General features: G+C 43.1%; 1 protein-coding gene across 1 annotated transcript in view; it reads right to left on the reverse strand.

The window, feature by feature from the left end:
• The window catches only part of VWA5B2 (von Willebrand factor A domain containing 5B2), a 334,472-nt gene that overhangs the window by 103,699 nt on the left and 217,239 nt on the right, over positions 1 to 13,534 (reverse strand). The window contains exons 9-10 of the mRNA XM_085635592.1: positions 10,189 to 10,299; positions 5,434 to 5,636 (exon numbers count right to left, since the gene is read on the reverse strand). Of these exons, the coding sequence (XP_085491718.1) occupies positions 5,434 to 5,636; positions 10,189 to 10,299 (314 nt within the window). The remainder of the gene's footprint in view (positions 1 to 5,433; positions 5,637 to 10,188; positions 10,300 to 13,534) is intronic.

Below are 13,534 nucleotides of genomic sequence, written 5' to 3' on the forward strand. Positions count from 1 at the left end.
AGTCAAACAGACCCTCTATGTGTCAGACTTTCTTAAGTGCCAGAGTTGACAATTAAGTGGCGGAAACCACCAGCTCAAATTAAGCACTGGTTTGGAGTCTCATTCTTCATACAGTATAACTATCCTTGGCCACACAGACCTACCTCCTCTGACTGTACACAGCAGAGCTATTTGTCTGGTGCAGACATCACATAGCAGGTGAATTTTGAAAATTACAAATTGGGGCAAGAGAAAACAATCCTCTGTGAATGATGTATTAGAGCTTCATTTATGCAGGTGGGTACAGCGGGTCGGCACAGGAAATTTTGGGTGACTTGAATTTACTTTTCATCATCAGACTCTGACTCGGAGCAAAAGAGACAAAGGCAGAAAAGGGAAACAATTGGAAGAGAAAGGAAAACAGTGACAAAGAGAGAAAGTAGGGATGAAAAGAAACCTACAGAGTGAGATAGAGACAGGATGTGTAGAGAGGTGGAAGAAAGTGGAAGGAGGTGGAATCAAGATGAAGCAGACTTGGTGTTCTCAAAGCCCAGCATTCAGGCACGACAGTAGCGCGTTGGGTCACTGCACTTTTTTTGGCATATTAAGCAATGTAACCTTGAGAGAGCACGTACGGTGAAAGAGGTATCCGGAGTTATGCTCCCTACCACCTACCCTCCAAAGTTAGCTGGGTTGGCAAAATGTGTTTCCAAACTGTATTTATTTATTTATTTATTTATAAAGTTTTAAATAGCGCGAACTAGACTTGGTGAGGGTATCAGAGCGCTTTACAAATGTTATATCAAAATAAATAAAGTGAGAACTAGGCACAAAGATATGAGTAGCTAACAGGAGAGCGTAAATGTTGTCCGTACTCGTTGTAGGTCCGGAGGTATTCAGGAGTGCGTTAGCTATTCTCGCTTAGAGTTCATCATGGATCCTGGTAGGTGAGCTGCGTCTGGTTGGTACCCAACTCATTTAGCCCAGATGAAGAGTATTTTAGTGCCTGTTGAGAGGGCAACACATCTGTGACCACATAGAATGACAGAAATGAGCTTAAGAACGGCATAAGAAAATGACACCTCCATTTACCTGGAGGGCTGAGAGGCTGTCCCACTGTGGACGACATTTTCCCAACGTGGCGTTTGCTATTCTCTAGTAATGTTGCAAAGAACTGTTTATTTTTATCTTAAGGGAATGTAAATGTAATGATGGAAATATTGCATTGTATTGTATTGTAATTGCATTTATATAGCGCTTACCACCCCTGACGAGGCATCGAAGCGCTTTTTCGGCGTGTAGCACGCTACTCCGGAACCCATAAAGGATTAGTGTTGAATTAGTATAGTGAAACATGAAAGTAATTTGAGTGGTGGATCTGTTAGTTAGTTATTTGGATTGAGAAGGATAGCGGAGAGATAAAAGAGGGAAAAATGGTTCGCATTTATATAGTGCTTGTTACCCCTGGGGTGTTGAAGCGCTTTTTCAGCGAGTAGCACGCTACTCCGGAACCCATAAAGGATTAGTGTTGAATTAGTATAGTGAAACATGAAAGTGATTTGAGTGATTATTTCATAGGGTTATATGTTTTGCCATAATTCCCCATGTTCAGTGGAAGTGCAAGGTGGCCTTGCGTGGCTTCATAAATCTCATTTTTCAGTTGCATTGGGCATGTACCACGTTGCGTGGTGCAAGCATGACGCAACTGGGGTCATAAATATGCCCCCTAGGTGTTCATGACATGTCGGTGGCATTTCAGACCAGCCTATACTATAATCTCAGCATTGGCGCTGATACATCAGGCAGGACAGCACTTTTACTCCTGAAGGGCCAACAAATGCAATACCTATAAAAATGAATAGGAAACTAGTATTAAGTACCTTGAGAGCACTTTAGAGGATTGAAGTGTGTGATATGCACATCATATCTGCGTCCTAGTGACAGCCGGGATTGCCCTTCGAACTGGACATTGTATATGGTATATGTTTACTGCTGAGGTGTGCTGTGGACCACATAAGTGCCAAAGTAATCAGTATGCGGTCCTCTGTTCGTCTCATCATGAGGGAACAACTAAAGAGGGTGTTATCTTAGAACATCTTATGCCGCACCCCAATGGGTCTATTATCCATTCCTAGCTTTGGGTGTATTTATTCACTGTATATGGTTTGTATAGGGGCTCTATTGAGGCTGCCCTGTGGAAAACAGAATTTAAATGGGTACATATCACTACAAGGGATGGCATCAAAGCAATGATTCACATAGCCTACCTAGCCTTGCTTATCACTCAGTAGCTATCACAAGGATTATTACTTTTCTCCTGTTATGTGTGGATTCAACTACTTCAAACTTGTATTCATTCTTTTCAGCTTTCTTGGGAGCAAACTTCTGGTTAGATTGCTAAGTGACATTCACCTGTAGAGTATTTATTACACTCTACTTACATTGGTTTATCTCTGAAAGTTGGAGCTTGGGCCACTTATCACACTCATCTGAAACTAGTTACAATGGCATTGCCTTTTTGTGCAATGAAAACAGCATTAATACGTAAGAGACAGTATCAATGAAAATATTATTGATACTGATCAATAAGAAAGGATGGTCCCGATGTCATTTATACCCTGTTTTCTGAAATAAATGTATTTCGTAACTAAACAATGAAGAAGAAAATCTCAAATGTTGTCAAAATGAACGAAGTGTGCCATACTCATCCTAGAGTCTCTTTGTGCATTGACGGTGGTGATATCTAACTATTCTATTGACATCCTGTGTTGGTGACCTGATGAAGGCTCACTGCGTTACTGCACATTTAAGCCAAAACATTCATTTCTCCCATACTTGTCTACCATGTATACATAAGGTACCTAACAAAGCTGAATTCATCCCTACTTCTCTGTAGGCATGATAAATAATGTTCATGGCAATACTTTGGTAAATTGACTGCTTTAATGTTCTATTGTGCGTTCTGGTACAGCTACGGTAGCACTCGATTTCACAGGTTGACTGTGCTGCAATGACATGATACAACTGGTTTTAACAAGTTCTTTATGCACTTCATTACATGTTGAATAATACATTGAGGAATCATACATTTTCTAAAAAATGCTCTAGAATTGTTGCTGATTTTCCAACTAATTTCATTTTCTTGACTTAGTAATAGCTGGATGTGGGTCGTATGTTAGGATCACTCTGTAATGTTAGGATTAAGTTATCACAAAACAAACTCCATTCCTTAAGATTATGTATCAGGCAATCTGTACACAAAAGGGTGGAACTAATTTACAGATGATGGTTCCATCTGCCTTTGCATTAAAGGGCATATGTAGTGTTGGTCATTAAGTTGGGTGCCAAGGAGGAGAAGGCACCAATATAATTCAAACTTTGCCGGGACAAGAACATTTACTGAACAGTCGCGACTCAAATAGCGTGCCTTTAATGATCATGACCACAGGCACAAAGCGAGAACACCTTAAACACGAAAAACGTTTCCTCAAGATTAATATCCCAAGATGCCAACCTCGAATGCTTTCTGTAATATTTGGCAAGTAGTAATTAAATAAGTAAATACATTTGCAAGTAATAATTAACAATTTGTGACTGCATGAATTAAAAAATAGTTAATAAATAATAATTCTTTCATAATACTTAATAATTAATAATTAATAATGAAGTAATAATTACGTTTAGCAAGTAGTAATTAAGTAAGCAAATAAGTAATTTTTGTAATAAAACATGCTGTTGATACCACCCTTGCGATGTTCAAACTTTTTTCCCCAAAGCTTTGTTCCTTTATTCTTCACAAACTTTATCAAACATGATTGACCTAGCTTCCACAGAAGCCAAGGCACTTTCATCTGTGGGGAGCCTGAAGAAATTTGATAATCGATATGGGGGTCCCTCCATGCGACAGCCTATCAGGGTATGATAAGGCCGCAGTTTCAGTACGGCGCGAGGTGATCGGTATCGGGGGGACAAAAAAGCTGGGACATAGAATAAGGAAGGTACCTAAAAAGATTACTATCTCTCCCACCATCCGCAATTGTGCACGCAGTTGGAGTAGAAACGGGTCTGGCACTTATCATGTGCAGAGATAATAAAATTCTGCATACAAAAGACTGCAAGGAGATTTCTAAAATCTCATTGCCATTACAAAGTGAGTTAAGCTGGGCACGAGTAGTTAGAGGGAGAATTCTTGACTGCTGTAGGAAATTAACAATAGAAGAAGGTGTTGGTTGGGTAGGGGTGAGCAAGGCTGAGGTCAGAAGAGTAGCAAAACAGGTCTCCAGAGAGGAGGACTTTATCCACCTAGAGAATAAGAGATCTGTTTCCCACTTGATGAATTTATGGATGGGAGATGAGATCTTTCGCTACCTGGAGAAACTCACTAACGTACAGATGTGTTGAAGGTTCTTGAGATTTAGATGTGAGGTAGACCAATTTTTGATGTCAGGGGTGCATCAAACTTTGTTAAATGAAGATAAAACTTGTAAATGTGGCCTCAACGTGAAGGGAGATTTGATACAAATCTTGATAGATTGCCTGTGGATTTTAATACAACGGAAGTCCCTATTAAAATCTGTTTAAAAAAACATATGGTATAAAGAATAGGAGTCAAGCAATTAAATTGATTGTGGAAATGAGATTCCTGGATGTGGTGGTTTTTAATGTCTATGGATATATTTTTAAGGTTAAATTTATATATCTATAATATATAAGAGGAGCAATTTTAATTTCTGTGTAGGCTTAGGATAAGTAGATTCAGATTGGATGAACTGTGGCTTTAATTATGTTTGTCGCGAGCATCGCTCAATTTTAACCATTGATTTTACTTGTTATATGTGTTTTAAGACTTCTTGTTTAAAAGACTACGGTCTAAATAGACATGTGTTTTTGCTGACTGACAAAACATGGTTGACAACATCTGCAAAAGGTTGGCAAGTGGGAAAATTATTTAAGCATAAAAATGACTAATTATTGAAAAACGTTTCTTGCCAAAAGATTTTCAGAGAAAACGTGCTCTCAAATGCTGTTTGTATGAGAAATTTCTCTTCTAGGTATAGGAAAACTTTGTAAAGTTCGCAATTTGTCAAACTTTGAAACTTTTGCCAAACTTCAAGAGGAAAGTTTGAAACCTCACTCACCCCTGATATTAATTGCATTGGAAGGCAGAGAGGGCCTAAGGTGATGCTATCATGTCGGGGAGGGGGGCGGAAGTACTCAGAGTGTCACTTACATTGATATTCTGAAGGGGTATTGATAATTGAAGAATTGTTGATACTCTGGATCTGAGAGAGGGACACTGGTGGTCTAATTGGAGCACTGACATTCTGATTGGACCATTAATGGTTATATAATTTGTGTCATAATATCAGCAAAAGATGGGAGAGCTTGTCAAAATGGAGAAACCAATGGAAACATCCTGCATTGTTTTCGCTCTGATGCCTCAGCCTCCCTTACCTGGCCGTGCTGGCATACCGCCTCACCAGCTCGATAACCTTCCCAGAGTTATTCACTGTGGCATCCGTGAGGATAAAGAGCTGTCTCGGGTACCCGCGATGCAATGGCTGCCCAAAGACCCATGTCAGAGCTGCCAGGATGTTCGTGCCCCCCATGTCAGCTCTCATCTTCTGAATGTATTCGAAGGCCAGGGCCAAAGTCTCCTGAAATGCAACCAGACATAGTATTGGCATGGGCATGCATCACAGCCCCCCCCCATCACAACTGGAACTGGGTACATTTGAACAACTTCATTGACACCAACAAGCCTGTGATGCCAATCATTAAAGGGTTAGTACCCCTAAAATAAAAAAAGTAAAATGCACCAAATATCACCTGAGAGCTCTATGACCATATTAATGTTAAAGTCCTGCAGCGTTTCCACTCAATACGGCTATTAAACTCATTGGTAGCTTGCAATAACCTGATCGTGTAAAGTACCAATATCTTTGGGCTCCACCCTTCAGTTTCCTTGAGAATGTTGAGAAGTAAGCCATTAGAATATGACCTCAACACCACCAATTTGTGTTTGTTGGGGGCACTTGGAGATTAAGCGATTTGCCCAGAGTCACAAGAGGTTGAGCCGATGCTGGGCCTCAAACTTAGGGGCTCATTAGGATGGCGGACGGACTGGAGTCCGTCCACCATCTCTGTGTAGACCGGGACCGTCCGCCATACATGCGGTGGTCCTGCACCACAAATCAGGATGCAACCGCCACCGTGGCGGACGCATTCTGATGTTTAACATTGTGGCGGGTGGCGAAGTGCAAATGGCATGTTGCGCCTTTCACAGCACTATGTGGCAGGCACCACACTTAGTGCTGTGAAATGTAGGGGGGTACCATGGGTACCCCCCAAGTGCACTCTCACCACCCCCTACACAAGGGGGTCCCACAATGGGTCCCCGATACAAATCTCCACAAGCATCGCCGCCATGGAAAGGCCTTTCAAAAACAGCATCATAATTTGGTTAATGGCACCGCCACAATTTGATGCTCCCTGCACCGTCCACCACTTTGGCGGTTCCGTGGCGAACGCTCTTTGCGTCCGCCGCGGTTCCCACCACCATCCTAATTCGGTGGTGGGAAAATCACTGTATGATGGCAGAAGGACCGCCACCACAAGGCCGGCGGTTGCGACTGCCGGCCCTGCGGTGGCGGCCCTTCCGCCGTCCTAATCGACCCCTTAATTCCCACTTCCAAAGTCAACCACTCTAGCCATTAGGCCACATTCTCCCTGACACTGTCACGCCCTCCCTTAGAAAATAATGACGCTAGAGATTTAAACTGAAACCCTTTAGGAAATAATGTGAATTTACATTAAAAAGAATTTAAATAGTTACAAATATAAGTAAATGTAATGTTAGTATAAATATCACATTTTTAATTCAAAATGTAGTTAATAATGCTATAGCACTTGTTTCTTTAGTTATACATTTAAAATAAATATATAAAGATGACTTAGATTAATATGTAGCATAAAAATATTTTTACACAATTTTTCTAAGTTGAAAAAACTTTTCTACTTTTTATTCATACTTTACCATTCAGGTATCTCCACCACCAAGGTGGAGATCTCACTATGGTAAAGTACAGGCAACCTTTTCCTATACTTTACCATATGGAGATCTCCATAACAATTGTGAAGTCACTCTACGGTAATGTATAGAGAAAAGTAAAAATGTTTATTCAACTGCATTAATAATTATTAGAAGTGATGTATACAAATAACTTAAAGTAATTTTATTATAACTCAATTTATTTATATTTAATAAAACATATTGTTACATTAATTTTTAAATGCAAAAAAGTTAGTAAAATATTTTATAATTAAAATCAAAAATATGTATTTTATATATGTAAATGTATATATATAAACATTAAATTAAATGAATTTATATTTTTAACTATTTAAATAGATGTAAAGTAATTTAGCATTATTTCCTATGGGATTTTATTTAAAGTCCCTAACTCCAATGAATTCTATGGAAGGGTGGTGCAGTACCAGTAGTTGGCCATGTGTGGTGTTGGATGTCCTTCAGCTCTGAGCTGGAGTCATTTACTACCACTTTGGGTCCCTTTCTGGTTGTATTAAAATTAGAGGTGCAGTTTGTGAATAGGAGTGGGCTCACTCTATCGTGGATAGACAGACGTCACTCCCTAAGCCGCTCTATGACCCTCCATTAACCACTCCTTTCTCCCCTTTATTCCCCTCCCCTTTATCAGTAAGTATTCTATATTTTCCCTTTTGTTCCTCCACGTTGTCTACTAAAACATACTCTTACCTGCACAGAGATCCGCATTCAGGGCAGGATCTCTCCTTAAGAAAAGGCGGAGGTGTATACCAGTGACGTAATAAAAATTGAGGGGGCCCCCCTGCAAAGGACATTAAGGGGGCCCCCCATGCTCCAGACCCAGTCAGGAGCTTTCATGCCAAGGGCCTTCCGCCCTTGAAAATGCCTGAGGGGGCCCCCTGGAGCTCAGGGTCCTCCCCACACCGTGGGGCTATTGTGATGCCACAGGCATAAACTCAACATGTAGGTTTGTGAATAGCAGCTTGAAGCACGTTTCGTAGTACTATAAAACATATTACAAAATGCAGTTTGTGAATAGGCCACTACAAATCTCACGACAGTAAGCCTTGTATACTGTTTGAGATGCAGCGATTACACCTTCTCGACAGTGAATCAAGTGGACCCGTTCCAATTTAAAGACCAGGTTCACACTAGAGACATGTACATTGTCTGCAGGACATTGCTTATGAAAACATGCTTCTTTGGCTAATGAGCTGATCCCTCTCTCCAGAATCTGTCTAATGCCCAATGTGCACGTAGAAGAGGAGTGTGTTTACAATATACTTGTAGCAAGAAGTACAACTTTACATCTAAGCCGCCAAAGCCTAAACAAGTTCAGGATTCCTCCCCAGCCCAGCCCAAGTACCAGTTCTGCATATAGGGAGTTCCCCTAATGACCGAGACATATTTCACGTCCTATAGTCCAACAGAACCAGCCAATGCAGCCACACCGAATACAGGACACAACCATCAACCCAACCTTTGTAGCTAGCAGACTAGAACTACAAATCCCAATACCTCCTTCCAAGGCCATTAGACATGCAACAGGGAGACAAACAAACTGGGCCTGACTCACAAAGGTGATCTTACCATTTTGGGTACGTTTACTATTTATTTACGATTTACAAAGCGATTTTACAAGTAGTATCTTTATGACTGCCTATACTCCGCAGTCGTAAAGATAATACTCGTAAAATTCCTTTGTGAATTGCAAACAAATCATAAATGAGAATGTAATGTAAAGTGAACGTTTACCTTGGTGCATCAGGCCCACAATTGCAGCTAATTTATTAAATTACCTAGAAGTATTGATTTAGTGATTCGCTCTGCCTCATCGCCCCTTCAGAACATTGTACTGTATGATGGTCCAAGATTCTGGAATAGCCGGATCCCAGTCATCTACAGGGCTTGACCCTTATCCAGTATTCTTCACTTGCTACCATCAGCTCTGGAGCCTAGTCAAAGACTAGCCTGAATAACTTCATTGGTAGGAGTTTTAGGAGGTTTCTGAAGGACAGATGCGTGGTTTCAGCCTTCAAAAGTCAGTCCATACTGTTCCACAGCTTAAGACCTTGAAGTTTTAGGGATCTGCCTGTTTGATGTATTCTCCTGACATTTTGTTGAATAGCCCGATGTGCTGTAGCTGGCCACAGATTGTTGCTTGTGATGTAAGTGGGCTGAGGTTTTTTGGGTACCCTGGGATTACTGCAAATTTAAGTCCTTAACCGCGATGTTGATTTGGATTGAAAAAGGCATTTAAACATTAGTTTCAATTCCTAGGCTTTTTCCCCTCTGGGTTGTGATATTCCAGGTTTTGCGGCCATTCAAAACTCAGGATAGCTTTGTGGTGCTTATTAGACAGAATTTCGGAAGAGGGAATACCGTGGGACAAAATATTATGTCAAGAATATTCAGGACAAAAATATTGTTAAGGAAAGTTTCTATAGGTAAGCAAGGTTTTACAATATATAACTCTACATATTTGCACCTTGACAATATATATATATATATATATATACCTATCCCACTTACTTTCTCAATATTTATGACCCGATATTCTGTTCATAAGATCTGTCTGTGATCTCTTTGTGGTTTGTTCTGTCTCCTCGATGATCTAAGTCTATGTTTTATTCAATCAAATGTTGATTTTGGTGTCATCAGCATACTACTAAAAGGGTACCCCATGTTCTCCACATGTATAAGATGAAAGTAACAGTCAAAGTACTGAGCTGTGATGCACTCCCTAGGACACTTCCCGAGCAGGTAATGTGGCAAACCCAATTCTTACCTGTTGGCTGTGATCACTGAGGAAGGAGTGTATCCCGGTCTAGTACCCTCCTGGTACCCCTACCTCTCTTGGTGATTCTTGGAGCCTCTTCAATAGCATTTTTAGGCCAATCCTGTTGCATGAACTGTGAGATCAAGCAAGGCCAGGGATTGTCAACCTTCACACAATTCAGTCAGGAGTTCCCCTCTATTGTTGGGCAAAATGGCTTCTATACATCTTGGGAAACTAAACTCTGACTCTTCATTGCACGGAATAAGGTTTTGATCCACATAGCTATGCAATTGTTTTGTGACCTCTTTTTCTAGGATTTTGAGTATGAATGTGAAATGATCACAACTTGCTGTTCGGTACTCACCGCATTGCAATGCTTGCTCATCGTGAAGAGCGTGCGGATGTTGGAGCCGAAGCCAACTATGTTTAGCATGGTGCCGGGAGGTAAACTCTTTACAGCAACTTGCATGGCGTCCTGTGTGGAGGGAAGTGCAGTAGTCAGCACACACGATATAAACAGTGCAACAAGTCAAATAGGCGTAGAAGATAGCAAGAATGACAAATGTCATCAAACAACATGGCTATTTTAGAACAGACGTAAGCCACTTGTAATGCATGTAACCACAAAGCACTGCGCGGTACAATCTATGAGCTAACAATATCACGCGGTAATTGCAAAACCAGTAAATGTTCCTACCACAAGAGTCAATATTTACTAGGTGTACTTCTACTGCCTCATTCCAACTTTTATACCTTAGAATGGGAACAACACGTTAAGAGTTCATGTTTTACCCTTTTCCAATTTATGTAATCTCGGAATGTGTGTGATTTGCCTCTAAATTGGGCCAGGTTTTACCTGGTGAAAATTGTGTGGCCAAACCCTGAGATACGCAATTACTACATCACTTAGACTCCCAATACGGCTGCAAGCTCCTGTTTGCCCCAGATCAAGATTATCGCAGGAAGGGGGCATGACCAAGCAAGATGGCTTACCGGAATAGAGCCCTTGAGCTCCTCTGGCCCCAGGCTTAATCCTACAGAATCCTTCAGGTGAAGGAGGCCCAACTTGTTGTCTGGGCTGCCCTTAGACGGGGAAAAGGGTTTGTGAGTTTTGCGCTGGCAAACGGAGTGTGTGGCCTCTGATTGGGGTCTCACTTGCTGCCTCGAGGCCTGGAGGCCGAGGCCGCCGGCAGTCATTATGAGACTGGCTTCTGGCAGGATTGATCTGCAGCTTGCTTGGACCTGGGCTGCTTCCAGAGTTTGAAAGCTGCCATAGCGGAGCCGTGGATAATCAAGCAGCTGCAGGACTGAGTAGGGAGCAATTGGGTGTCATTGGTTGCTCCGGAGCTGTAGAGGTGGCGACAAGTACTCTTGTGGCCTCTACAGCGCGGAGACTGCGGTGGAGGGCCCTCCCCTTCCAGGCCCTGGACAGTTTTGGCTGAGGTAAAAGGGACCTACCCGGAGAGCCCTGTGGATGTAGAGGTTTTGGCGGACCTCGGCATCTGAAGATCATGAAACCCCCGGCAGCACGGAGTGGAGGAGAGACTACTGTGGAAAACAGACAAGGGTCTCTGCCTTGGTGACCTCCCCCGGGGTGACCAGGAGGGATGAGAGGAGCATCCTCCTGTGGGAAGCACTGGAGAGGCTTGACTTCTGGCCCAGGTAGAAGAGTACAGAGGCGAGCACGGGCCTCGGGGATAGGGGTGGGCGGTAAACTCAACTCCACAGGGGGAGTTTTTCTCACATGCGGCTCGTCAACGTTAAATTACCACTCGAGTAGAAAATCTACTCAAGCGGCAGAAAGAAGCAGCGCCCTCTGGCACTCCACGTGGTGCCATTCACACTGATTTAAAAGCACAGGACCAGCTCCCGGAGCTAAAAATCAGCGCAAGCAGTGCGACGGATCAGAATTCTGCTGCTCACAGAACTCTGCGGAATCTCGAAGAGTGTTTAGATAAGTTCCGCCCACCCCTCGAGTACGTTTGAGTAGAAGTCATTAGGAGCTATGAAGGCCTGATTGACACAAGTAAGAAGACTGTATATAGTGGCGCTGTGACCCTGGCAGGGGGTAAGTGTATGTTGTGGTGCTGTGACTGAGGGTTCTACCCCCTGAGTGCCCACTGAGACTTCTTGGGGTGCTAATGATCTCTGGCTGGTCTGGGGTATCTATGATCCTCCAGGCTCCGATTTGGGAGCACGGCCTGAGATGCTGGACTGCATTTGGACTATAAATTGGAGTGTTGAGCCATGCGGTAATGGCCGCCAGCGTGGCTGGACCTGGGGAGCACCACAGCATCAGGACAGACACAAGCTCTGTCCACCGGCATAAGGACAGACAACGTTCCTAGAGGGCCTCAGGGGAATACAATTGTGCAGTTCGCCACACCCCAGGCTCTCCCACAGCGGAACACGTCACACAGAGTTGCAGAAGGAGCAGGAGTTAGATGTACTACAGGAGGAGACATTCAGAATGGACCTGCTTCAGGCCATCCCGGGCAGTCAAGTAGCCTTGGAGAGGAAGATAGAATGATGTTAACCTGCTGCGGGCGGGCCTGTAGAAGGTGGTGGAGAGAGAGTGCAAACAGTAGAAGGCTCGACAAAGGAGCAGTAGGAGGAGACGAAAATTCTGAGAGGACAAGTGGCGGGTCTTACCAGAGCCACAGCATCCTGGAGGATCTCGCGGAGGACTTGGAGAACCGCTCCAGGTGGAACAATCTTCTCTTCCTGTGGTTCCCAGAGCAGACAGAAGGAGTGAATGTGAAGACATTCCTAGAGGACTGGATAAGACGGGAGCTCAACCCAGTGGGCATGTGGCCCATGTTTGTGGTGGAGAGGGTGCATACGGCGTTATCGGTGAGGTCCCCTCATGGAGCTCCGCCAAGAGCCTTGATAGCCCGTATCCTAAACTACAGGGACAGAGATGCTATCCTTAGGGCGCGTGACTCATCATGCATAAAAGATTTGAGAATCACACCATTACAGTCTACCCTGATTACACTCGGAACATGCAAGATCAAAGGAAATCTTACATAGAAGTCAAGCAGAAACTCTGTGCACTGGGACTGCAATATATGCTGCTGTTCCCTGCATGCTTTAAGGTCCTACAACCCAATGTGATTCCTATTTCTTGCCTACAAACACTCCTGTCCTGGAAAACTCACTAGGTGGTTACCTCCTGCTCATCTCTTCCTTAGGGTTTCTCCTCTGAATAACCTCCATTTTACATTTCTTATATAGGAAACTATATACTGTATACTTTCCTTTGGCTATTGTCCCTGAGCCACCGACCTCTTGCACCATTTCCAATGATTCAAGTAGAAGAGGCTGCTCTTTCAGCAATCAACTTCATGAATATCTCCTCCAAGGTAGCTAGCCCCTAGATCACCTTCATGAACATCTCCTCCAAGGTAGCTAGCCCCTAGATCACCTTCATGAACATCTCCTCCAAGGTAGTTAACCCCTAGAGCACCTTCATGAACATTTCCTCCAAGGTAGCTAACCCCTTGATCTCCCCCGTGAACATCTCCTCATAGGTAGCTAATCCCTAGATCACCTTCATGAACATCTCATCCAAGGTAGCTAATCCCTAGATCACCTTCATGAACTTCTCCTCCAAGGTATCTAACCCCTAGATCACATTCATTAACATCTCATCCAAGGTAGCTAACCCCTAGATCATATTCAGTAACATCTCCTCCAAGGTAGCTAAT

This window comes from Triturus cristatus, chromosome 11 (assembly GCF_964204655.1).
Source record: "Triturus cristatus chromosome 11, aTriCri1.1, whole genome shotgun sequence".
Taxonomy (NCBI): Eukaryota; Metazoa; Chordata; class Amphibia; order Caudata; family Salamandridae; genus Triturus; species Triturus cristatus.